The 27,871-nt window shown below is 35.7% G+C and overlaps 2 protein-coding genes and 1 pseudogene across 2 annotated transcripts; 1 reads left to right on the forward strand and 2 right to left on the reverse strand.

Annotated features, from left to right (window-relative positions):
- Positions 4,626-12,221, forward strand: LOC18771002 (chaperone protein DnaK). The gene is made up of 4 exons (XM_007203620.2): positions 4,626-5,733; positions 5,848-6,870; positions 10,481-10,678; positions 10,853-12,221. Exons 1-4 carry the CDS (start codon positions 4,884-4,886, stop codon positions 12,187-12,189), a joined length of 3,408 nt encoding a protein of 1,135 aa, XP_007203682.2. The 5' UTR covers positions 4,626-4,883; the 3' UTR covers positions 12,190-12,221.
- LOC18770714 lies at positions 19,030-22,508 on the reverse strand (annotated as a pseudogene).
- LOC18769297 (F-box/LRR-repeat protein At3g58900) lies at positions 23,647-25,851 on the reverse strand. The gene is made up of 3 exons (XM_020568990.1): positions 24,817-25,851; positions 24,509-24,709; positions 23,647-24,065 (listed from the first exon to the last, which is right to left on the reverse strand). The coding sequence occupies exons 1-3, from the start codon at positions 25,849-25,851 to the stop codon at positions 23,790-23,792; spliced, it is 1,512 nt and encodes a 503-aa protein (XP_020424579.1). The 3' UTR covers positions 23,647-23,789.

Genomic DNA, 27,871 nt, shown 5'->3' on the forward strand with positions numbered 1-27,871 from the left:
ATACAACAATATAGCTCTAAGCTGTTCCTTACATTAAAAGCAAAAGTTACAAGATTAGGGTTCTGTAAATAAAGTTCCACTCCACATCCATCACCATCCAGCCTAAAGTCTTGATATTATTACATCAACAAAATCAAATAATTTTAGGTCGAGCGCGAATTCACTTAAGCGGCAATTTTTTGTTTAGTGTCTTTTAAAAAGGGAAGCTAGTTAGTGACAAGCGTTGTCTTTTAAAAATTAACCCAACGCTAGAAGTGTATAAGATGAGATATCACGACGGTTTTGTTTTGAAAAGACCGTCGTCTTTTAAAACACAACAATGATTTTAAGATCGATGCACCGCCGTCTATTTCGTGTCATGATTTAACTATTTTGTAGTAGTGTTGGCTTGGAACTCTTACGCCCATATAATAAGAAGACGGTGATTAAGAGAGTGTGTTCATCAGATGAGAGAGAGAAATATTTTAGGTATTTAACCATTCAAAATATATTAGATATAGTTATTTCAATTATATTCAATATAATGTTCTCTAGTTTTTTTTTTTTTTTAATAGCAAATTTAGTCTTGTCTTGTGTTTTTGTAATGGGATGAGACAAGATGGGAACTTGTCCCCAACGAAGACAAGTGTGAAAAAGAAACACAAAGTTAGCGGATTTGGCGAACTTTTGGAATCTTCATATTTAATATTTGTTGGTCTTTTTTTGGCCGAATATATAAGTTTCTAAAGATATGAACTCATTGTTGGAACTATGCGCTTCACCGTTCATCTCCTTTGATTTTGTGTTCAGCGCGTGCCACCTTATACATTTTAACTTTCTTCTCTTTGATCGTATGCTCGCCTGTTGTGAAAATAAATAAATACAAATAAAAGAAATTTAATAAGTTTTTTTAAAAGAATTTTTGCTTTTATCCAAAACTTGAAGTTCTCTCACATATCATTACTTTTTTTTTTCAATCAAAATTTCAATTGAGTTTTGCGTTTGCTACCCACCCATTTTGGTTGCGTTTGAGTCACATATCATTACTTAATTTTGTTGCTCAACATTTGAAGTATACTTTTGAACGCGTATTGACTTAGACTTCTCATTATCAATGATGCCCACTCGATGCTGCGGGTTTTAAAATTATGTGAAATATATAAAAAGTCGTGAAAATATGTAGAAAATATGGTACTATTTATATAGACATAGAGATCTAAATAGTGGCATCATGCTTTGTTTAGCAAGTTTAAGTTACAAAAAATAGACAAATAACATGTTAAACCAAGCAGCAATCAAAATATCAAAATATCAACAGTTTTGAGATGTTTATTGTTCAAAAGAGTATGGACAAGTCTTTATATATATGCTACTGGGTGGTGGAAGGGGATTTTCTGCCTTGAGGTCTGTTGGAAGGGGATCTTTCTCTTGATGGCTCTGCTATAGAGGTGGCTTCTGTTCTTTCTTATCCTCTATAGGGGTTTTAACTCTGTTGGTACAAATTTGGAAAATGGCAGGTGTTAGCATAGATAAATGGAAAATTTTGAGTGAAGACCATCATCACAAAATTAAGTTAAAAAATTCAACAGGACAAACAACTATTTAGGTACATCAACCATTCTATTAATCTGATGGACATAACAAACTTAGAACAATTGTGACAATTTATTAAATAGGTATGAGAGAATTAGCCAAAACACCCGAGCTTTAATAGCATCAAATCAATGGATGTTGATTTTGTTGCTACAAATTTGGAAAATGGGTAGGTGTTAGTGTAGACAAATGAGAAAATTTTAGTGAAGACAATGACTATTATTATAGAATTAAGGCCAAAAAATTAATTGCATAAACCACAATTTAAATACGGCAAGCATTCTACGAATGTGGTGGACAAAAATATAATCCGTCATTGCCACAAATTATTAAATACCTATAACATAATGAAACCAAAAGACCCAGACTTTAATAGAATCAAACCAATACCCATAACAGAATCAAACCATGTGCAAGTTTGTTGTACAAAAGAATAGGTAATCTATAGACACCTGTGGTCAAAACTGATACATGTATTGCCATTTATATATATGTTAATCTAATGGAGAAGCTATAAAAGCAAAAATAACCTATATAAACACCTGTAGGTTATAGAACCCTAATCAACTTACTGATAGCATCAAGGGAAGCCAAGAGGACCTGTCTTGGAACTATGGCAAAGAATGCATTCCATGCTTGGGATTTAACCAAAAGTCCTATACTGATCAAATCGTAATACCAATCCATCAAGCATAGATTTGCTAAGCTTTGATGCCATCTTTGACAACTACTGACACAGAATTAGCAAAATAAAGTTCAAAGAACTGATAAGAAAACATAAAATTAATGTGTTATAAACTTATAAGCATAAAAACTTAAAAGAAATTCATATAGTCTTCAGGGGAACCTTTCAAATTGATTCAGTATGAAATCTAACGTAAAATAAACCTAACCTCCAACATAAAATACCATTTCATATGAGATTTCCTTCCCTGTTTCTGCTTCATACCAAAGAAAAGATATCAAGAGAAATATCATTTTAAGCACAACTATGAAGGAAGAAACACATTCATTGTCCACATCTCAATTCATTATAAGGTATAAAAATAAACCATAAGTAATCCAAAAATTAAGGATTTAAATTAACAAATTAACAATAAAGATTTAATAAATAAAAAAAGTAGAAACTTAAAATGGAACCAAGTGAAAGCAGAGAAAATTACCAAAGGCTACGGTGGAGCATAAAGCATTTAAGTTTTTTAGAGGAATGTGCAGAGAAATAGGGTGTAGAAGAAGGTGTGGATATGCTGATAAGTTTTCATAATACTCCCAAAAAAAAAAAAAAAAAGCCAAAATACAGACGCAAACAAGAATCTTAATCAATTCCACATAATAGAGGTAGTGTTCAAACTTAGAAAAAGAAAAGAATTAAAATTCGGAATTACAATTCAGATAATGGAGGTGTTAGATGCCCATTTTTACTTTTCCTTCCTCTTCCTCTGTTTCCCAAGAAAACAAATAAACAGAATCAGCCAAATATCACCACAAAGTTTATATAGATCCAAATTTTTATTGAGGTGTTGGGTTTAATCCTCGGATTTGGCGGTTTTGATCCAAGTCCTTTGACTTTTGTACCATATAGAATTACATTCATTTTTTAATATTTAATGATGTAATCTTTTTATTATTTTATTTTTAAAATCATTTTTTGTCCAGAATTCTCGGGCCAAGGGGTCTCAATGTAAAAATGTCAAAAATTCTCTTTGGCAATAGCTGATGCTTTGCCCTAGTTCACTAAAAAAGCACATTAAGTTACTTTTTTAGATTTTGAAATGATATAATTCCTTTCTTCGGATCGTTATCATACGTTTGTTGCTTTAAAGTCTTTTATTCCTTTCTTCTTATCTTCTTCTCCATTATTTTATTTCCTTCTTCAGGCAAAGGGTAAGGGGAGTTTGCATGAGTTAATGGAAATTTTGACTTATATGTTAACTTTGGTTTTGAAACTTTTGGTTTATGTTTGACGCAGGGTTGGGAGGTGAAGAAAGAATTGGGAAATAATTTATAGAAAAGTTGATATAGATCTAAATTTTTATTGAGAAGTTGGGTTTAATCCGCGGATTTGGTGACTTTGATAGAAGTTCTTTGATTTTTGTGCCACCTAGAATTATATTCTTTTTTTAATATTTTATGATGTAATATTTTTATTTTTTTAAAATCATTTATTGTTCCAGTGTTGCCTTTTATGCCTTGAATTGGGTAATAGTAATTTATGTGATAATAATTAGCCATTTATGATGCTTGTCATTGAATAAAAAAGAAAAATATTGCAAACATATCTCAAAAATCACATTGTTACAAACTATTATACATTGTGGACCAGAGCATTTGATTGTGGATTTTTTAGTTTTTATTAAAATACTTATAGGCTAATTTTTATTTGGCTGCTTGGCGACCAGAGCATTTTATTGTGGAAGGTCATGCCCATACCCTTTTTTTGGCGACCAGAGCTTCGTTTTGGGGTGCTTGGTGCAGGTCTATTTTGGCAAAATTTCCTCGAGCCTCTATTTTACATGTTTTTAGGGAAGCAAATACTGTAGCACATCGTTTAGCACATAAGTTATAGGTAACAATTTTTATTTTGTTCACCCCATGGTAAATGTATATTACATACTCTTGTAGATACATTATCCTATGGTGTAGATATATTGTTCTACTACCTATTACGTAGGTACATATGTGTTTTTCATATTTTCGACAATGTATAATAATATTTTATTTACTTTTTTTTTTTTTTAGGTAACATATAGGTTTTATTTGTCTATTTTTGTGTCTAACTTATTGGTAGTCTTTTAATTTATGTTCCTAATTTATAGGTACTCTTTTAATTTATGTTCATGACTTATAGATAACACGATTTATCACTAAGTTTTTTCATGGGTATAGCCTGAATAATTGGTATAATATGTGGGTTTTTACTTTCATTAATTAAATTGTATTTCATCCATAAATTAGGTAAATATTATCAAAGAAAGAATTCAAAATTGAAAATATGAAATTCAATTACGAGGAAATAATGCATTAAATTTAGATTTTCAATATTTTTCTTTATTTATCCTAATGGGTAAAATCGACACAACAAAAAATTAATAAAAGTTAATAAAAGTTAAAGGACCTACATCTAAAATTCGAAACGCGTGGACTAAACCCAATGATAGCTAATCGTTTTGGACTTAGATCTAAGAAAGTTAAAAAAAAAAACAAAAAAAAAACACACACACATGTGTATATATTTGAAATTAAGATGATCAACTGATATATTTCACCTCCCCACTCCAAACTTGTCTGCCAATCTCCCTCCCAGTGCTTCCATGGCCGCAGAAAACATGCCAACAATACTGATTCCAATCAAGCTCACGAGTGATATATATAACTATCGAGAGTGGAAGTTTTTCACTCTTTCATATTTCCACCACCACCATCTTTCTGGAATCATTGACGGAACAGAGCCTCCTCCTGATCTGCAATCCCAATATCCTGACTTTATTAAATGGTGGAGAAGAGATCAAGAGGCTTTAAACTGGCTGAAAGCCACTCTATCTGATGGTCTCCGACAACGTGTCATGGTCACAGCCGACTCTGCACGAAAGGTCTGGCTCAATCTGGAGGCACACTTTGCCGGTCTCGTTCACACTGACATCCATAGGATCAAATATCATCTGCACAAAGTGAGGAAAGATGCCACTATGTCAATGGCTGACTATCTCAAACAAATCAAAGAGCTGGCGGAGATGCTTGCGGATGCTGGTGCTCCTGTGGAAGATCTCGACCTTCTTCATCTACACATCCTGCCGGGATTGCCAGAGGAGTATAATCCCTTTCGTGCATGGATAAACAACAATCCTCTAATAAGTGTTTGGGATGAGTTTCAAGACTTACTGTTGAAGGAGGAGGAAGTACATCTGGATGAACAGAGCAGAAGTGCTGCCATAAATCAGTACCAGGATGGGCGAGAAGAAGACCATGCCATCGGGATCGATCTGGGAACAACGTATTCCCGAGTAGCCGTGTGGCAGAAGGATCATGTGGAAATCATACTGAATGATCACGGGAACAGGAAAACTGCATCTTATGTTGCCTCCGCAGAAGCTGATGAGACTGTTTTGGTAGGCGATGCAGCATTTAACCAAGTCGTCAGAAACACCGCAAACTCAATTTTTGGTATGTAGGATTAAAATGATCAATTACTACTATAATTGTTGTCTAGTGTTTTCTTGTTATTCTCTTCTCTAGTCTTGACTTATATTTCTTCGGTTATAACTTGTCAATTTATAGATACAAAGAGGTTAATCGGTAGGAGATTCAGTGACACCTCTGTTCAAAGTGATGTGAAGCTCTGGCCATTCAAGGTCATTGAAGGCCCAGGCGACAAGCCCATGATTTTGGTTACCCACAATGGCCAAGAGAAACAATGTTATGCTGAAGATATCACAGCCATGGTTCTTGATAAGATGCGGAAGATTGCCGAGAACTACCTGGGCTCAACTGTGAAAAGTGCAGTTATCACTGTCCCTGCTTACTTCAGTGACTCACAGCGTCGGGCAACAAAAGCTGCTGGTCTTTCTGCAGGCCTAAATGTGATGCGTATTATGAACGAACCGAGCGCTGCGGCCATTTCTTTTGGCCTTTACAAGAAGGCCGGGTGGAGTAGCCCGCGAAACGTGATGATATTTGATTTGGGTGGTGGCACTTTAGATGTGTCCTTGCTTACCATGAGCACTTCTGGTGACTTTCAAGTCAAGGCAACGGCTGGAGACACTCACCTTGGCGGCCAAGACTTCGATAACAGATTGGTGAACTACTGTGCTGAGAAATTCAAGAGGGAGCATAAATTGGACGTTAGTGGAAACAAGAGAGCTCTTAGGAGGTTAAAAAATGAATGTGAGAAGGCAAAGAAGAGACTCTCATTTGAGTCAGACATTGACGTTGAAATTGACTGTTTGTGTGAGAATACTGATTTCACCATAACTTTTACTCGTGCCATATTTGAACAAGTAAACATGGATTTATTCATCAAGTGTATGGATCCTGTGAAAAAGTGTTTGGCGTATGCAAAAATGAACATAAACGGTGTCGATGATGTTCTTCTTGCTGGCGGCTCTTCTAGAATTCCAATGGTGCAGCAGCTATTACAGAAGTTTTTCAAGGGGAAGGAGCTGTGCAAGGGCGTCAATCCAGATGAGGCAGTGGCGTATGGTGCCGCTATTCAAGCTGCAGCCTTGAGTGGGAATGGAAAGGGGAAGTTTATTCAAGACTTCACTCTCAAGGATGTCACTCCTCTGCCGCTTGTTATGGAGGGTACAGATGTTAAAGGTATGAAAAAATTAATGAATTTGATTCCAAGAAACACTATAATTCCCGTGAGGAAGTGCAGAGAATTTTGTACCGTTAAGGACAACCAGGTTTTGATTGACTTCCGCATATATGAAGGTGAGAGTAGCATACCAGCAAATCTCAACTTTTTGGCTGAATGCAGCTTCCATGGCATTCCTCCAGCTCCCAAACATGTTCATATATTCCATGTTTTCTTCGAAATTGATGCCGACGGTATCTTGAGTGTCTCTGCTGTCAATAAGTCCACTGGCCAGAAGTATGAGATGATAATCAACCGAGACAGGCTGAAGAACCTTGAGGGAGATGAGACTTAAGAAATGATAATCGATGCCATGCTAAATATATTGTAAAATCAATTTGATATATCTTTACTGGTTTACTTGTACCAGGTTATATTGTTTAAGGGTGAAATCATGTATTTGTTATATACTTCATCCACCACCGGATACTTAAGAAATGATCATCGATGCCACGCGCCTAACGCTGAAATAGTGCACTGTGGATCTCGTTTGAGCCCCTATATTTTGCTTTGCCATCTTTTCCCTTTTCGCTTGTTTTCAGATAGCTAATTTAAAATTACTTAAGCTTCTCACTCAAAATCCAACCCCTTTCTTGTTTAAAAGGTATACAATTTTTTTTATAAGGAATGATTTTTCCATTTTTATAAGGAATTATTGTTTTTGTAGCTGTTTTTTTTTTAATAATGTAAATGGCTGTTTTTCCTTAAACTTCATTCGTTTTTTAGCCCCCCAAGATTTCAACTTTCCACGACAACAACACAGAAAATATTGTGAAAAATAAAATTTGGTCTTATTCCTGTCTTCTTTCCTGTTTAGGTTGGGTACCCCTTTGGGCCTTTACATATGGGTTTTTTGTTTGAATGGTTTTAGTCTTGTTTTAATGAAAGAATTACTTGGAGACCTTCTTACGCATTGTTTTCTGTGTTTTTTAATTCAATCCTCGAGCAATTTAATGTTGTAATTAAAGATTTAAAATCTTATTAAGGCTTGAGTTAAGATTACAAATCAATGAAACAACTGAGATTTTACTTGGTATAGCCCCACGTGTAAGTCTTTTTCACCAAGCAGTCCAGTGGCTTGGTGTGTACTTGCTTTCTTTTTTTGTTCAAAGGTGTGTAATTGCTTGGCTTCGTTGTTGTTTACTTTACGCTTAATTACACTAATATCCCATGAAACTCCGGTTAAATTCTACTTTACTTCTAAACTCAAAATAGCCCACTCTCATCCCTTGACCGAGATTTGATGACCCACTTTGCCCTTGCCATCAATTCCATCCAAAAATCTATTAACTTTGATGATGTGGCAAGTCCATTTTTGTAATTTCGTACACATGGATCATTATTCACCAATTGAATAGAACAGTCATGATCTCTTGGACCACAGGAGTCCAAGAAATTTGTGGTCACTCACCGTTGGATGTAAATTCAACGGTTCACTCACTCTTGCACTCATTTTAAAAAACTTTTTTCAACCATTGGATTAATATCCAACGGTGGGTGACCACAATCTCTTGGACTCCTGTGGTCCAAGAGATCGGGACTGTTGAATAGAATAGGTGATGTGGCAAGTGGAGCTCACCTCCACATAGATAAAAACATTTTTTTAGTTCAAATTGAGCTAAAAACATATAAAAGCTATTTTATGAGCTCTCTATAAAAATTTTAACTCCAATTCTACTCTCTAGTTTAGAGAGTCATAAATGCTATAACTCTTATTTAATTGGTCAATCTCTATAAATAAATAAAAATTAATATACAAAATAGTTAGCATTAATTAAAGGTTTAAAATACTCATAAAATAATGTAGCATTAAATTATAGAGAGCCACTAGGAGTCATTTCTCTCTCCTCATCAAATTTAGGAGCTCCTAGAAGTCTCCCTATTTTAGGAGATGGATAGGGAACATTGTTGGAGTTATATTTTTCCAATGGGTCATGCTAGGGAGACCAACTTTAGATACCAACTTGTGTACCAACTCTCTAATAGAGGTGGAGCCCACAAATACAATGAGTCCTACACTCTATTAGAGAGTTGGTACACAAGTTGGTATCTAAAGTTGGTCTCCCTAGCATTTTCCTTTTCCAATTCCTCCCTAAAATTTATTTAAGGAAGTGATTTAAGGATCCCACTGTGGATGCTCTTACAATTGTAGTACGTAAGCATTGAGACTTTTCTAGCTGTTTCCTACACTTATTTAATTTCCTTGTTAATCTTACAGTCTTATTCAAGCTTTTGAGCAGAGAAAATTAATAATGGCAAAAGATAGCCATGTGATTGGGATAAATCTGAGGACAACTTATTCGTGTGTGGCAGCTTGGCAGGCTGATCATGTTGAGATCCTGGTGAACGATCACGATAACAGGATAACTCGATCTTATGTTACATTCACTGATAGTAAAGAGGTTGGTAGGTGATGAATCATTTAACCAAGTTGGGAGGTTCTCGCTAAATCAATCTTCGATAAGGAATCAAAATATTAACTAAATAATAACTCGTCAACAAAATAAACAAACAAACATGAACACCGTTCCACAACCTCTCTTGTTTAAACTAACTAGTAGTGTTGCTTTTGGGTTCAGATGCTTTTTATTAGGGGAGAATGGGCCCTCCTATTGGAGGGAATATATATATATATATATAGTGCCGATCTCTTGGACCACAGGAGTCTAAGAGATTGTGGTCACCCACCGTTAGATATTAATCCAATGGTTCAAAAAAGTTTTTTAAAAGGAGTGCAAGAGTGAGTGAACCGTTGAATTTACATCCAACGGTGAGTGACCATAAATCTCTTGGACCCTGTAGTCCAAGAGATCAGGACTGTATATATATTTTTGGTAAGAGACAAACTGTTTATCAAATCTTTTAAGAAATATTTTTACTCACCACTTTAATCCAGTGTGTACCTTCATCACCATTCTCAACACTTGATGCTTGTCCATAAACATAACCATAGTTAACTATTTGCTTTATATTTGTGAAAGTAGGATTATGCTTATGAACACGTGTCATGTGTTGAGAATAGCAGTAATGATATACCTTGGTTTAAAGGGGTGACCCAAAATACATTCAATGTTTTGGGGCATGTGTCACTTGGTTTTCATGGTACACTTATGTGGGGCTGCTCTTTTTTGTTGTCTCTTTGTCTTGAGGAGGAATTTGGGGAGCTGAGAGGACAGCTGCTATAGCATGGTTTCTTCACGCATAAGGCTGTTGGATGGCAACTCCCCTTACCCTTTGGCAGAAGAAAGAAATAAAATAATGGAGAAGAAGATAAGAAGAAAGGAATAAAAGACCTTAAAGCAACAAACGTATGATAAAGATCCGAAGAAAGGAATTATCTCATTTTGAAATCTAAAAAAGTAAATGTGCTTTGTTTAGTGAACTGGGGCAAAGCATCAGCTATTGCTTAAGCATTGGTTTATTAGACTTTTCACTTTCTCCGTGTATAAATTTTCTTCCACTGGTTTCTGCACTTATTTAAAATATTTCCTTGTTAATCTTTGACATTCCTCTTGGAGCTTTTGAGCCAATCGAGAAAATTAGTAATGGCAGAAGATAGCCATGCAATTGGGATTGATCTGGGGACAACTTATTCGTGTGTGGCAACGTGGCAGGCTGATCATGTAGAAATTCTGGTGAACGATCACGGTAACAGGACAACTCGATCTTATGTTACATTCACTGATAGTAAGAGGTTGGTAGGTGATGAAGCATTTAACCAAGCCGGGAGATTCCCCACCAACTCAATCTTTGGTAAGAATAAAATGATCAACAGTATAATTGTTCATTGTTTCCTTGTTAATTTCGTTAGAACTGAGAAATATATACTGTGTTTTTTTTAGAGCAATTCTGTAAAAGTGGGGTATTATGCATAAATCCATAAATTAACTTGTTTCCTGACATAATCTAAACGAGAATGATTTACAGATGCGAAGCGGTTAATTGGTAGGAGATTCAGTGACGAAACTGTTCAAAGTGATATCAAGCGCTGGCCATTCAAGGTCATTAGAGGTGAGGCTGACAAGCCCATGATTGTGATTAAACACAAGGGCCAAGAGAAACTGTTTGCTGCTGAAGATATCTCATCAATGGTTTTGGCAAAGATGCGGGAGATTGCGGAGGCCTTCCATTGCTCAAAGATTAGTGAGAAAAAGGCAGTTATCACTGTCCCCTCTTACTTCAACGACTCTCAGCGCCAGGCTACATTAAAAGCTGGTAAATTAGCCGGCTTAAATGTGCTGCGTATTATCAACGAACCAACTGCTGCAGCCATAGCTTATGGCATCGACAAGAAAGCCGGTTGGTTTAATAAGAGAAACGTGATGATATTTGATTGGGGTGGTGGTACATTGGATGTGTCGCTACTAACCATAGGCCATGGTGTCTTTGACGTGAAGGCGACTGCCGGAGACACTCACCTTGGAGGTGAAGACTTGGATAACAGAATGGTGGATTACTGCGTCGACGAATTCAAGACAAAAAATGAGGTGGACATTTGTGGAAACCCGAAAGCTCTTCGGAAGGCCAAAACCGTGTGTGAGAAAGCGAAGAAGGCACTTTCATTTTGCTTTGACATTGATATTGTAATCGACTCTTGGTATAACGGTGAAGATTTTAATACAAATTTCACCCGGGACAAATTCGAAGAAATGAACATGGATATCTTCAACAAGTGCATGGAGCTTGTGAAAAGGTGTTTGAAGGATGCCAAAATGGACATAAGCGACGTCAATGACGTTGTTCTTGTTGGTGGTTCTTCTAGAATCCCCAAGGTGCAAGAGCTATTGCAGAAGTTTTTCATGGGCAAGGAGTTGTGCAAGAGCATTAATCCCGATGAGGCCGTGGCTTATGGAGCCGCTGTTCAAGCTGCAGTCTTGAGTGGGAACGTGACGGGAAAGCTTCAAGACTTCACACTCTTGGATGTCATCCCAATGTCACTTGGGACGGAATGTGGTCATGAAAACCGTATGGCCGTCATGATCCCAAGAAACACCAAAATTCCCACAAAGAAGCACCAAATTTTCACTACCCTCCGTGACAACCAAACGAGCGTCCTCTGTGGAGTTTTCGAGGGAGAGAATGAGTTGACCAGAGATAATAATTACTTGGGTGGATTTACCATGTATGGCATTCCTCCAGCCCCTAAGGGAGTTGCTAAAGTAGATGTTTGCTTTTTTATCGATGCAAATGGAATTCTGAATGTTTCCGCTGAGGTCATGTCCACCGGCCAAAAGAAAGCCATTACAATCAACAGTGACAGATGAACTTTTTCGGAATTAACAGATAAATTTTTAACTAATGCGCAGGTTGTGTTGTTTGGGATGAGTGATGCTGTAGGCTGGTCCGTCTACCGCTGCGTGGATTTTATTCTTGTTTTCAATAAGAAAAGAGAAGTGCTTGCTTAATTACTGTAACTATGAAGTAATAAATTATATATGTTTTATTTGATTGGAGTTCAACTTTAAGTTGTTTGTTTGGAAACATCATTTTGTAAAATCTCGTCCTACAAAACTAATAATACCAATTAATTACGCCAACTTTTTGACACAAGCAAGAACCAGTTGAGGGGTGAATAGTTTTGATTTGCAGACTAATTGTCTCAAGTGCAAATGAAAGATTGTCTCGTTCAAAATGTAATAAGTTGGTGCCTCTAGCTAGGAAGCATCACAACCGAACAATAAGCTAATTAAATGAGACGCCAACTTGCCCTCTATTCCAAATCTATGAGTACATCTCTCCTACTTCAACTAATACCTACACAAGGCAAGGTAGACGAAGAAACAAGCCCATAAGTTAAAGGAAATGAAATCATTAAACCTTATCAATGGACCTAGGTAAATATTATTAGCTCTCAAAATCCAGCCCATAATAAATTACATATGTATATTTTATTTTTTTTTAAATTGAGTTTTGTAGAAAATGTTTTGTTTTTTTTCCTGTTGTGCCAAAAAAGAATTCAAGTTGTAATCCATAACATTTCATCTGTAAAAAGAAAAAATTGTAAGATTCATGAGTCCGTTGATTATTCCTCCCATGGGTTAGAAAATGGCCACATGTATAGTGTGCTTCTGTTCTAATCTGTTATGACTCAAGTGCAAGGTGTCTCGATTTCATGGTTGTAGAATGAAATTTGGGTAAAAAGTAAAGAGGAAAGTCAGAAAGGATGATGGTGCAGATACAAGAAATTATTAAATTATATTTTACTCATTCAAGTAAAACTTTTAGGGTGCCATGAGCATTTTTACACGGGTAATGCTAGACTTATTAAATTTTTATATCATATTGTGTATTACCTTTTTAATAGAGATGGAACTTATTGAATAATGTTACTCTTATCACATTTGTGTACTACATTCATATACCATCTTATGTGGCAGATGAGGTAGACAACCACATCAATTAAAATTATTTAACATTTTCTTTTCTTTTATGATTTATTAACATTTAAAAAAAACTGTTAATTAAACTTTCCTTTATTTAATACACTTCATTAATTTAATTAATGTAGCATATGATAGAGACATGCTACATCATATGATATAGAAATATGAGATAAAAATGTAATAAGTGTAGCATTACTCATCCCATTATAACCTTAATTAACTTCTTCTTCTTTTTGTGGAAATTAAAAAAGAAAATTGAAAAAGGGTCCACAGCCTATATTCCCCTCTTTTTTCTTTTTCTTTTTCTTTACTTATCCTTTTTTTATAGGACCCGACCCGAATTCCTTGGAATCCGAGACGAATCCTGTGAAAAATTCCGACATCACACCGATGCCGGACCCACTTCTGATACTACAGCCTCTTTTCCAAATTAAGGAAAAGGGGAAGACTTTCTGCCAAAATTTGTATGGAGTCTCCCCTGGAAAATGGACATTTTCCAAATTTCTCAACCTGTTAAAACACAATTAATATATCCCAACAGAAAGCATACACAAGGTAATAACATGCAATTTACATAATAGGCCTCCGGCCTTCAAATAATTTGAAATGGATCTCAAACGCGTTAGAACCACATACACTATTTAATAAAATCCATTCAAGTGATAACTGAGAAATAAACAAGCATTTAATCTCGCTCAAGTTTAAATCGGGCTTCAGGCATACCAACATATTCAAAACCGAACCCAACGGTAATATTGAATAGGGTTCAAATCCAATAACCACATCAAAATCCATTCACATACTCAGAATCGGTCAAACCTTTTAAATATAGTTTATTTCGCTGCTGCACCTAGGTGAGACCCCAGGCTACCTACGTACCCATTGGTGAAGGATCAAGCCCTACGTAGTTCTTACAATCCATAATCACGAACCACATGATATACAATTATTTTCAGTAATACCAACAAGTTAATTCTTTTAAACATTAATCTATTCCTAATATAATATAAAAATCCATTTTTCCTCTCCCTGTTACTTTACTACACGCCGGAGAGTCCAACGACACGCGTAGTAAAATAGCAGTAACCAAAGTGTACGGATCCTTTACCACACGCCGAAAAATCCAAGGCCCAAGTTTACTGCTAGCAGTTAAAGATCCTAACAAACTTAGAAATAGATAGCTTGCGCGCCAAGTTTGCTGACTCTAAACAAATTATTGTGAATTTGGGTGAGGAATATCTCCCAAATAAGTTCTTTTCCTACCTCAGACTGGTGAGGACTTTACAATTTTTCACAGTAAAGACTAGTAGTTCTGGCCAGAATGAATATTGAATGAAATCGAACTGTTTTAAGCAGAACTGCCTATTACACGACTTAAAAGAGAACTGCCACGTCCGAAAAGGACAACAAAACGTTGGGCTTTGATTTCTGCTTGGGTAGCTACCTTTGAGTCATGCTGGATTGAACATGTCTATGCTGGATTCGAACCTCAGCACCTTCAATTGATGGGTTTCAGCTGGAAATCGATACCAATGTTTGAGATTGGCAGAGCTTTAATCTTTTTGAGCCATGGTGAGGCTTGTTGAATGGACAGAATTGAGGCGTCTTCAATATGGACATGGCTAGAAGTGGCTGGATTAATGACTGCTGGACTGGAGCTGCACTATAGCACCTGTTTTGCTTGATCAAGGCATCTCCACAAATTTGTTGAGGTTTTCATATTGTAAAAACCCGGATCCTGCTTGATTTGGTTTATGCTGAACCACATTTGTAACAAGAGAAGTCTTGTTTCCTTTGTGAATTGTTTCTTTGAATTGGAGTGACCTAAGTTCTGGCTATTCTGTGTAGGGGTTGGATGAATTTTCAAACTAAATGGCTTGATTGCTCCAGAGTTTGAAGGCTTTGAGATTTGAATGACTTTGTTCTTCTGAATTTGTCAATATAACTTGAGAGTTTTTGTCTTGATTGATTTTTTGACATTGTGTGGAATTTAGGCCCAAACAAAAGGCTAGAAAGCTCATATGTCGACCCCAGAGATGGCTGGTGGGCGACCTCTGCGTGCAAACCAGGTGCAAAAAACTCAAAAAATGCTGCAATGAAATTGTCGGCATTTGTCAACAGTTCTTAGTAGGAAGAGCATGAGACGCACTACTTTTTTTATCAAATCGCATGGCCAAAACGCGTCGTTTTGAGACATGTCTTTAACATAAAAATAAAAAGAACATTTTGTGGCTGCCCCTCCACTAGTAGAAATCCTATAAGGTAGGTGGGAAGAAGAGGGCAATAGGTGGTGCTTTCATCGTTTGCCCCAATGATGGCCTTTCTACAACTACCGAGGCCGACATTTACCACCCCAAAAATTCAAATTCCTTATTTCGCTTCCCCCAATTACCTTGGCTGCCTCTGCTTCGAGTACGATCACAGTTCCCTTCTCCAAAGGTCACAACTTCTCTTTTTTAACTAAATCGCTTCCGTTTCTTTATGGGAAGTTTTAATGTTTTGTCCCATTTCTTTTTGGTGTTATTTTCATCTTAAACAAATTTCGTAACTTTTACACCACAACCCCATGACCCGACAATCCTGGATCCAATCCGGCACTGTACCCATACCTGCTGACTTATCGAAATTCGAAAGCTTCTAATGTCAGCTTCTTGACCGACTCCTTTAGAGAACAAAGCGTGATGTGAAAGACTACATGGAAGCCATGAGAGCATTGGAGAAAGAAGCAAGAAGTTGCTATAATACACAAAACACAGAAACATCTCTAGGCTATTGACAAGTCTTTCTAACAGCATTAAAAGCTACATTATTACAATATTAGGGTTCTATCATAACCGATAAACACAGCCGTTGCATCCATTGACATCTGGAATAAGGTTTTGAAGTTATAACACAAATAAATTCTTCAAAAAAATCTTCAACCTTCATTTTTTCTCCTTTTCATTTCCTTTGTTTTTCCTGAAAGACAACTCGGGCACTGGCAACAGAATTCATCTCACTTTCATTTACCACTCGAATATGAGTTGATTGCTGGGGCGAATAAAGTAAGACCAATCCAATTTGACATATTTTGAATTGGATGGTTTGAAAGATGAAACAATTTTTGTAAAATCTAATTTCAATCACACATTTTAATAGATGCAAATGAAAAAAGTTAAATGCTAATAAAAAGTGTTTGGTTATAATTTATTTAACAAAGAAAACTTTAAATCATTTTTGACAAAAACCAAAAGGGATCGCAAGTGGGATTAACTATTATTGCAATTTGACAAAAACCCAAAGTACAAGTCGGCCCAACCCTCATTGCGATTCAAAGATTCAAAGATTCAAACCGTTCATTCCTTAGGTTATCATATGTAAGGATAATCACTATGAAAAATCAACCCAAAATCGGAAACTATTTAATCATTTAACCATGAACAAATAAATAAGCACAATGATCTCAATAAACATTGAAATGTTCAAGATGATAGTCAAATGGTCAAACAATTTCCATTTTGCTAATTTTTTATATTAGATAATTCTTCAATAGGTATCTAAAACATAGACTATTTGAATAATTGAATTTCACCGTGGAGTGACCCAAACCGTGCGATCCCTTTTGACTCTCATCAAAAGGATCCCTTGCAAGAATGAGACTTTTACTTAACATAATGTCACCAAATGACTAAAACTATTCAAATTTATTTAATTTCAAATACTTATAAGAGCAAAAGGCGTGAACTACTAACTAGATTGGACTAAATTGGATTCTCACAAGCAACCCGTCATCTGACCCGATCATGTCACCTTATAAATGTAGGAACCTAATCCGATCTGCCAAAGTTATCGAAACTTATCAAAATCAGACTGGATTGGATTTGATCGATCAGTTTGGGTAGATTCAATTGGATTTGGACAACCCTAAATGAAATTCCAAATCTTCCAATATTACCAAGAAAAAATTGCAAAACAAAATTTATGAAATCAAGTGAAAAAAAGAAAGCAAAACTAATTTGCTAGTGATATATGGGCTTACCCAAAGGTTATTCAAACCTAAATGCCTCAGTTCGAATCGACGATATACAAGAACACCACGAAAATTATGGTCAAAAAGTTTCGAAGGAGGAAAATAAGACCCTAAATGATGAGGATGGATGAGAAAATGAATCAGGATTATGATAGGTAAGTTTACTGCTAGCAGTTAAAGACCCTAACAGAGTTAGAAATAGATAGCTTGCACGCCAAGTTTACTGACTCTAAACAAATTATTGTGAATTTGGGTGAGGAATATCTCCAAAGTAAGTTCTTTTCCTGCCTCAGACTGGTGAGGACTTCACAATTTTTTACAATAAAGACTAGTAGTTTTGGCTGGAATGAATATTGCATGAAATCGAACTGTTTTAAGCAAAATTGCCTATTACACTGCTTAAAAGAGAACTACCACATTCGAAAAGGACAACAAAACGTTGGGCTTTGATTTTTGCTTGGGTAGCTGCCTTTGAGTCATGCTGGATTGAACATGTGTATGCTGGATTCGAACGTCAGCACCTTCAATTAATGGGTTTCAGCTGGAAATCGATATCAATGTTTGAGATTGGTAGAGCTTTAATATTTTTGAGCCATGGAGAGGCTTGTTGAATGGACAGAATTGAGGCATCTTCAATCTGGACAAGGCTATAAGTGTCTGGATTGATGACTGCTGGACTGGAGCTGCACTATAGCACCTGTTCTGCTTGATCAAGGCATCTCCACAAATTTATTGAGGTTTTCATATTGTAAAAACCTGGATCCTGCTTGATTTGGTCTATACTGAACCAAATTTGTAACAAGAGAAGTCTTGTTTCCTTTGTCAATTGTTTCTTTGAATTAGAGTGACCTAAGTTCTGGCTGTTCTGCGTAGGGGTTGGATGAATTTTCAAACTAAATGGCTTGATTGCTCCAGAGTCTGAAGGTTTTTGAGATTTGAATGACTTTGTTCTTTTGAATATGTCGATATAACTTGAGAGTTTTTGTCTTGATTGATTTTTTGGCAGTGTGTGGAATTTAGGCCCAAAAAAAAGGCTAGAAAGCTCATATGTCGACCCCAGAGATGGCTGGTGGGCGACCTCTGCATGCAAACCAAGTGCTCGAAACTCAAAAAAAATGCTACAATGGAATGTCGGCATTTGTCAACTGTTCTTGGTAGGAAGAGCATGACACGCACTACTCTTTTTATCTAATTACCTGGTCAAAACACGTCGTTTTGAGACATGTCTTTAACATAAAAATAAAAATAAAAAAACATTTTGTGGCTGCCCCTCCGCTACTAGAAATCCTATAAGGTAGGTGGGAAGAGGGCAATAAGTGGTGCTTTCATCGTTTGCCCCAATGATGGCCATTCTACAACTACCGAGGCCGACATTTCTCACCCCAAAAGTTAAATTCCTTATTTCTCTTCCCCCAATTACCTTGGCTACCTCTGCTTCGAGTACGATCACAGTTCCCTTCTCCAAAGGTCACAACTTCTCTTTTTTAACTAAATCGCTTCCATTTCTTTATGGGATGTTTTAATGTTTTGTCCCATTTCTTTTTGGTGTTATTTTCATCTTAAACAAATTTCGTAACTTTTACACCACGACCCCATGACCCGACAATCCTGGATCCATGGATCCAGCACTGGACCCATACCTGCTGACTTATCGAAATTGGAAAGCTACTAATGTCAGCTTCTTGACCAACTCCTTTAGAGAACATAGCGTGATGTGAAAGACTACATGGAAGCCATGAGAGCATTGGAGAAAGATGCAAGAAGTTGCTATAGTACACAAAACACAGAAACATCTCTAGGCTATTGACAAGTCTTTCTAACAGCATTAAAAGCTACATTATTACAATATTAGGGTTCTATCATAACCGATAAACACAGCCGTTGCATCCATTGACATCCAGAATAAGGTTTTGAAGTTATAACACCAATAAATTCTTCAAAAAAATCTTCAACCTTCATTTTTCCCCCTTTTCATTTCCTTTGTTTTTCCTGAAAGACAACTCGGGCAGTGGCAACAGAATTCATCCTACTTTCATTTACCACTCGAATATGAGTTGATTGCTGGGGCGAATAAAGTAAGACCATTTTCTTCAAGTTCTTAGCATCCTCAAGCATATATCTTGCTAGCTCCAGTTCATTGTTCCCATTAGAAAGCTCTATTGTTGCCTCCTTAAGCTGATCAATAAAAGCCAAGTTTTGAGATTTCCAGAATTCCTTATTAAATCCACACGCCTGGAAAGGAAACAAGCAAATCAATAAAATAAAAAATTATAGAGACCAAATGTTACTCTCAGAACTGCACTACCTACTTATGATGATTATCCCTTCTGCAGAATAGGGTTATAAATCGCTCAGGATACAATAATTTAAGCTCTAAAAATAACATTTCTCAGAGCACAACTATTTTTAGTTTTTTTGACCCAGATCAATACACTCCTCATTTGAGTGTTGTGGACTTGTGTGCGTGTGTGTGTGTGTGTGTGTGTGAGAGAGAGAGAGAGAGAGAGGTAACAGACTTGAACTCTTACTTCAGGTTTATGGATGAATATGGAAGGGTCAGACTTTATGTACAAAGTTTTCAAATTGGGCATTCCTCTCAGAAGAGAGACCATTGCCGGGACTATGTTATCATCCAAGCTCTCAATATGCATACCCAGGTAAGAAATATCATCAAACGGTGTAGACACAGGACCTTCCCTCATCAGAGCCTGCAATATTATATAGACGAGAGGCAAACTCTTAAATGAAACAAGTGTGAGACCCCAGAACACTATAATGAAAAAAGATTCACACAATTGAGCTAATTGCAATCAATTTCAATAATCTACATAATGATCATTAGTAAAAAAGTTATTATTATTTTATACTTTCGGTTATGTTCGCCTTCTGTTTTTTAACCAAAGAGGAGATGGGAGCAAAGTCGGAAATCAAAAAAATAAAACAATCTTAAATTGTTTTTAAAAAATCATTTTAGTTCCATCTATTCTCCCTCCTCTCTGCCTCCCACCCGTCAACTCCCTCAATCCTTTCACTCCTTAAGACATAAAAAAATAAAAAATAAAGTATCAAATGACCCTTTTTTAATTTCCAATTTTGTATTTTTTGTAGATTGATAAGTTCATGCATTGATTTAAAATAAAACTTGCAGCACCAATATGAAATATCATCCATGTAATACCATCACTCGGTTTTGAAACAACTTTTAAGTTTACGAAACATAAATTAGCCATCCCTACTATTGCCACGCTGTAGAATCATAGCGAAGATACGTTCCCTGCAATATCCTTCAAAAAGATTCCAGAAAATACATAATCAAGCATAAGTTCATATTGCAAGGCATCATGTTTTTGCTACAAGAGAGTTTCTGTCTGAATTTTTACCTTGGTCATCTCTCCACTTAGAATAAGGACTTTAGCCCTGCATACACTGCAAAGAACCTCAAGTACATTGCTGAAGTCATTGTTATCTACCCCATGCTTCAGAAAAATCTCAGCCTTCTCTAAACACATTAGTTTCCCCAGATTTTGGTTATTCAACAAATTCCCAATCCATTTCAAATATTTAAGATTTGGAGCAAAAAATTTGAAGGATCTGCTGCTAGTAGAAGCAAATCTCCACTCTATATGTATGTCTTCAAGTTTCTCACAAGAGATATTAAGATGACAGAGGCCACAATAAGAGGGAAACACAAAACTAAAAGATTCCAACGATGAGCTTTCCATGGTGATATTTTCTACTTCAACATGTTCAAGATGCAATTCCTTAATGCATTTGCAAGAACACGATATCCATTTGCAAAGCCCCTCATCTACTGTAACATTTGTCAACTTTAAGTACTGAAGATTAGTGGAACTAACCAAGGAGGGCGCTGTAAGAATTTTATTGCAGTGCACTGATAGAGACCTCAAAGATCCACAAAGAAAGATGCAAGATGGCAACTCTAGCCTCGTCGTATCAGGTATCCTCAACTCAAGATCAAGCACTTCAACATTACACCTTACTGCCATATGGATCCACGTGACTACTCGGTAAAGCTCGTTATAGAGACTTGCAGCTTTTCCGTAACTGAGACTCCAACAAATACGAAAGCATTGTATCTTATTCTCCCTACGACGGACCAAGAACCTATCCAAAGAACTCAACAACTTGAATTGCTTAGCATAAGAGGATTTATTCCAGTTGTTAAATTCATCAAAATTCAATGAGGGCGTTGACAGATAAAGTTCTCTGCACTTTTTGGATAAAGTGCCGAAACGAGTGAGATCCAATATAGAAACTGATGAAAGAATTTGATGAGCAACTTCGTCGGGCAGATCACTAAATCTATCTTTCATATGGTCAGGACAAGCTCCTTGAGCCTGAGAACTTGTAGTTGCCAATAACTTGGACTTAGGTTCCATGATACTTGTTGTCCTTTTGTTTTTGTAATAGCACCTTACACCTACTAAGATAAAGGACACGAAAACACTACGTAAATATATGACATCGACAGTACAAAACCCAAGACAGTTAAATCTCTATATGCTTCTAATTTGGAATTTAAATTTGCCAAGTTCTACTATCTTCGGGTCATTAATAGAAGATCTAAAACAACAACAAAAAATTGCCATAAATTAGAAAACAACCTACAGACCGTTTGTTAAATTTTATTCAATATCAAAAAGTTAAATATTTTTGTAAAATTATATATATATATATATATGTGTGTGTGTGTGTGTGTGTGTGTGTGTGTGTGTGTGTGTTTTATAAAAGACGGCATTATGTGCAACTAACCCTCAAAGCCGTCCTGTAGGTTAACGAAACCAGAAAATGCTCTGTGAAAGTTTGCAGCTTTTCCTCTTAATAGAATTCAAAATCTTCCAAAGTTATCAATTACCAAAAAAAAAAAAAAATTGTAGAGTAAAAGAAAAAGACCTAAGCTAGCAGCAATAGCCTCTGTTCCAACCTTGGAGACGAAGAGACGAGCAGTACTGAAAGAGCTTCAGATGGTGAAAGCTGAAGAATTTCAAAAAGGAAATAGAGAAATTGGAATCAGCAAGGGCATAGAATTGGGGGGTTTAACGATCGGAAATTAACCCATACCTGATAAGGCTACCGATCTGGTAGCTGTGAAACGGAGAATATGGCCGGCAAGTCCCCATTTTCGTCTAATTTTGGTGTTGCTCAAATCATTAGAACTTTGTTTTTGTTAATAAATATGATAATTTTATCATTTTTTTATATAAAAAATAACTATCTTCTCTGCATGTGCTTTCGTGTGAAAGATATGTTTTTTCTGAAGTTAAATATTTTCTAGAATTAAACAAAGTAATTGATAGTTGTGTTTTATAAAAATATAATTTATTATCTGATTTTTCTTTTAATTTTAATTTTTTAAAAGTATGCATTTATCATATTATCCTCATTTAATTAATAATTTTAATTCTTAATGTTTGCATTAATCAAATATATTTTCTAGTATTTTGAATGTTTCACTATTCTCTGCACTTTGCTTCATATATATAGATTTATGCCAAATGTGTTGATTTTTATAAACAATAGAAATTCATTTTCTTATTTTCCTTTTCACAAAAACCTTTTATAAAAACTGATTTTAAAAAGGGTCCTCTTTGACGTGAGAATCTTTCTTCTTCCTTTTTTTTTCACAATGTGCTTACACACCAGGCTACCCTTCTCCCAAAGCTCTTTGTCTAATTTTAGACTAAAGGTATGGCATCCCTTTTTTTGTTGTTTTTCTTTTGGCCGTGCAATATTGAGAGTAATGTTTCATTTCTTAATAAGACAATTAATGACTAAAATTTTGGATTTTTTTTTTTCAAATGTTAGGGGCTCGTTTGGCGCTTTGGATCAGATAAGTCACTAAATTTTAGATATATTGAAGGAGAAAATAAAGATAGAAGTGAATGATTTTCCACTTTAGGAGGATTATGAGGAATTAGCTATAAAGTGTTGTTATCCTACCATTTTGTGGGAATTAGATGGGATAAGTTTTCTTCACGAGTAATCTATCTTATACCTTCAACTTGGTCAAAAAAATTCATTTCTAGCTTAAACATGCTTTAAATGTAGGGAGTTATCCAATCCAATCCAATACTAAGTCGAGCGATAGGATTATTGTTTGAGGAAAAGGTATTATCCTTTAGCTCTTGCAAGTGACAACTAGTCAATTTGTAGGCATTGCCACCCACAAAATATATGCTCAAAGGTGATCATGATTAGGTAAAATCTCAATTAACATATCAAATTTACTAGAGTATAGACTCAAAAACCAAGGAAATGTATCATGATTAGGTAAAATCTCATCCATCCAATAGAAATGTCAAACTGCATCGATCAACATAAAACTAAGGTTTCAATGCTATTACACAAATAAATTCTTCGAAAAATAAATAAATAAATAAACCTCTCCTTGTCTTCATTCCTGTCTTTCCTTTCTTGATTGCAAGGAGATTTAAACCACTTAAGATAATGCTCAAGGGGAATAAGAGAGCTTGGGCCTTCTGGGTCTTTTCTTAAAGACAATTGTTGCAGGGGAGTTCGTCTCAATTTCATTTACTGCTTCAATTCGAGTTGATTGATGGGGCAAATAAACTATAACCATTTTCTTCAGATTCTTGGCACCCTCCAAAATATACCTTGCAAACTCCAACTCATTACTCCCACTGGAAAGCTCAACAGTTACCTCCTCAAGCTGATCAATGATAGCCAAGTTTTGGGATTTCCAGTATTCACGATCAAATCTGCTTGCCTGAAAAAACTAACAAGAAAATCATTGAGAATTCATTTTAGAAGGATTAACTTTAATGGTCCTTAAATTTGTACCGATTTCATTTTTGTCACTCCAATTCAGTTTTTACTTTATAGCGTCCTCCAATTGTGTCACTCGAGTGATAATTTGGTCCTTTCGTCAATATGGCATCAATTTAAAAGGTAGAATCGTCAATTCATGTACACATTAACCATAAAAACGACATATCCATTTGATGGATGAAATTACCAAACTGCCACACGGTACACAATTGGAGGATACTAAATCGGAGTTAGAAGACTAAAATGAAAATCAAGTACCAAGGTGAGACACTATTGCAATTTAAAAAACCCTTTTTAGAAAACACCAAGAAATAATTTTCGAAATATATATATAAAGAAAGTATATATAGCTTCCAGTGATAAACACACACTTAAACTTACAGTAATAACTTCAACATGTTTGGTAAACAAGAGGGGTATAATTGGCTCATACTTCAAGTGAAAAGTATTCAGATGACGCATCCCTCTAAAAAGAGAGGCCAATGCTGTAACTAGGCCATCATTCAAACATGTACTCTGTATACAGATGTGACCAAGATTATCAAATATTCTTGGCAGAGATCGTCGTTCCTTGGTTAGAGCCTGCAATGAAATAAAGCCATCATTTATATTAACCGAAAAAATAAAGTTCAACAAAATGTATATACAAAACAAACAAAAAAGGAAGAAAGAAAAAAACTTAATATTGCCTTTGTGGTCTCTTCATTTAGAACAAGAAGTTTAACACTGCGGATACTGGAAAGCACACTGAATAGTTTGCTGAAATCCTCACTCCTGGGATGGAGAAAAATCTCAGCTTTTTCTAGACACGTCAATTTCTCCAGATATTGGCGGCTCGCCAAAGTTCCAATCCATTTCAAGTGTTTAAGATTCGGAGCGAAAATGCTTATCGAGTGACCGGTTGGGATAACTTTCCAGTCAATGTAGATGTCTTCAAGCCTTTCACCTGAGATGTTAAGATGAAAGTTGCCACTGGGGTTTTGAAAACTGTAATAAGCATAGCACGAAACGAAATGCAGGGTTTCCAGAGATGAGCTGCTGATGGTGATCTGTTTTGCCCCGTGAACAAGCTCAAGCCACAGCTCCTTGATGCATTTGCAGGAACACGAGATCCATTGGCCCAACCCCTCGTCTATGGTGACATTTTTCAACTTCAAGCATTGGAGGGTGGTGGAACTAGTTAAGGATGGGGTTTGAAAAAGCTTAAACTTCAAATCCACTGTTAGTAACCGCAAAGATCGACAGAGAAAGAGGCAAGATGGCAATACTAACGTCGTTGTCGCCTCACACATGTAGAGTTCCAGATCAAGCACTTCGACATTGCACCTTGCAGCAACATGGATCCAAGAGATAACTCGAAAATACTCGTTAGAGAAGCTTGAAGCTGGACCTAAAAAGATCCAAAAAATACGAAAGTGTTGGATCTTATTGTCCCCTCGTTGGATCAGGAACCTGTCCAAATAATTCAACAACTTCAACCTCTCCCACATGTCGTTTGCGTAGGGCATTGCATCAAAGTTCAACGAGGGAAATGAGAGATTAAACTTTCTGCAACTTTTGGACACACAGCTCACTCGAGCGAGGTCTATTTGAGCGAGGAAGGAGAGAATGCGGTGAGCAACTCCTTCTGGAAGATTACTAAATCTGTCTATTAAACTCTCAGCACAAACTCCTTCAGCTTGAGACGTTGAAGTTGCCAATAACTTGTTCTTGTAGGGCTCCATGATATATGCTTGGTTCCTTTTGGCTTCTGTAATAGTAAACTGTTGTCATTAACAATACCAAGCCAACAACCATAAAATCCCTACATAATTCTTTTTAAAGAAAGATATATCAAAACAGTAGTATTTAGCCAATCCGCATCCAGTCCAATATAGATTGGATTACATAGTTTACAATCTAATCCAATTCAATCAAATATTAACAACGAATCGATCCAATCCAATTTGACATATTTTGAATTGGATGGTTTGAAAGATGAAACAATTTTTGTAAAATCTAATTTCAATCACACATTTTAATAGATGCAAATGAAAAAAGTTAAATGCTAATAAAAAGTGTTTGGTTATAATTTATTTAACAAAGAAAACTTTAAATCATTTTTGACAAAAACCAAAAGGGATCGCAAGTGGGATTAACTATTATTGCAATTTGACAAAAACCCAAAGTACAAGTCGGCCCAACCCTCATTGCGATTCAAAGATTCAAAGATTCAAACCGTTCATTCCTTAGGTTATCATATGTAAGGATAATCACTATGAAAAATCAACCCAAAATCGGAAACTATTTAATCATTTAACCATGAACAAATAAATAAGCACAATGATCTCAATAAACATTGAAATGTTCAAGATGATAGCCAAATGGTCAAACAATTTCCATTTTGCTAATTTTTTATATTAGATAATTCTTCAATAGGTATCTAAAACATAGACTATTTGAATAATTGAATTTCACCGTGGAGTGACCCAAACCGTGCGATCCCTTTTGACTCTCATCAAAAGGATCCCTTGCAAGAATGAGACTTTTACTTAACATAATGTCACCAAATGACTAAAACTATTCAAATTTATTTAATTTCAAATACTTATAAGAGCAAAAGGCGTGAAACTAACTAGATTGGACTAAATTGGATTCTCACAAGCAACCCGTCATCTGACCCGATCATGTCACCTTATAAATGTAGGAACCTAATCCGATCTGCCAAAGTTATCGAAACTTATCAAAATCAGACTGGATTGGATTTGATCGATCAGTTTGGGTAGATTCAATTGGATTTGGATAACCCTAAATGAAATTCCAAATCTTCCAATATTACCAAGAAAAAATTGCAAAACAAAATTTATGAAATCAAGTGAAAAAAAGAAAGCAAAACTAATTTGCTAGTGATATATGGGCTTACCCAAAGGTTATTCAAACCTAAATGCCTCAGTTCGAATCGACGATATACAAGAACACCACGAAAATTATGGTCAAAAAGTTTCGAAGGAGGAAAATAAGACCCTAAATGATGAGGATGGATGAGAAAATGAATCAGGATTATGATAGGTAAGGGTTCGATTCCTTCTAATCTAACTAAACAAAAAGAAAGTTGATAAGGTAAAATGGTGAAAGAGGAATGTAATTATTTAGAAAAAATAAAGAGGGAAAGTGCTTTAATAGTTTTTCAATTAAATAATGTATAATTATGTTCTATATCTTCCCAGAAAAGTCCAAGAATAGTGTAACCCAATGCATTCACCCGTTACAGAAGTGGAGTTGGACCGCACTAGCGCTCAACATTTGAAACTACAAACCGGTCAAAGCATCCAATGCTGGTTTGGTTTGGTGCAGTTTATTATTATTATTATTTCAATTTTTTATGTTAAATCAGACCAAATTGGCTAGCTCAATATGATCCATGGTTCAAAAAATGTCAAATTGCAGTTCACCTAAACCGAACCGATTGGCATAAATATTATATATGGGTAAATTTTACTTTACTACTCCAATGATTTTTTGTGTCAACTTCATGCCCAAAATTTGATTTTCCTACCACTTTCATACATCTGTTAGTTAGACTGTCAAATTTTCATGACGTGACAATTAATGGGTCCATGTGGACTCACCCTATTGTGCCACATAGATTAAAAAAATCATTAAGAAATAAACTAAGGAAAAATAACATATTGAATCATGAATATGTATTTAATTAATTAATTAATTAATTAAAAGAATAAAAGTTTCTCTCTCCTTCTTCCCATT

The sequence above is a fragment of the Prunus persica genome, chromosome G7 (assembly GCF_000346465.2).
Source record: "Prunus persica cultivar Lovell chromosome G7, Prunus_persica_NCBIv2, whole genome shotgun sequence".
NCBI lineage: Eukaryota > Viridiplantae > Streptophyta > Magnoliopsida > Rosales > Rosaceae > Prunus > Prunus persica.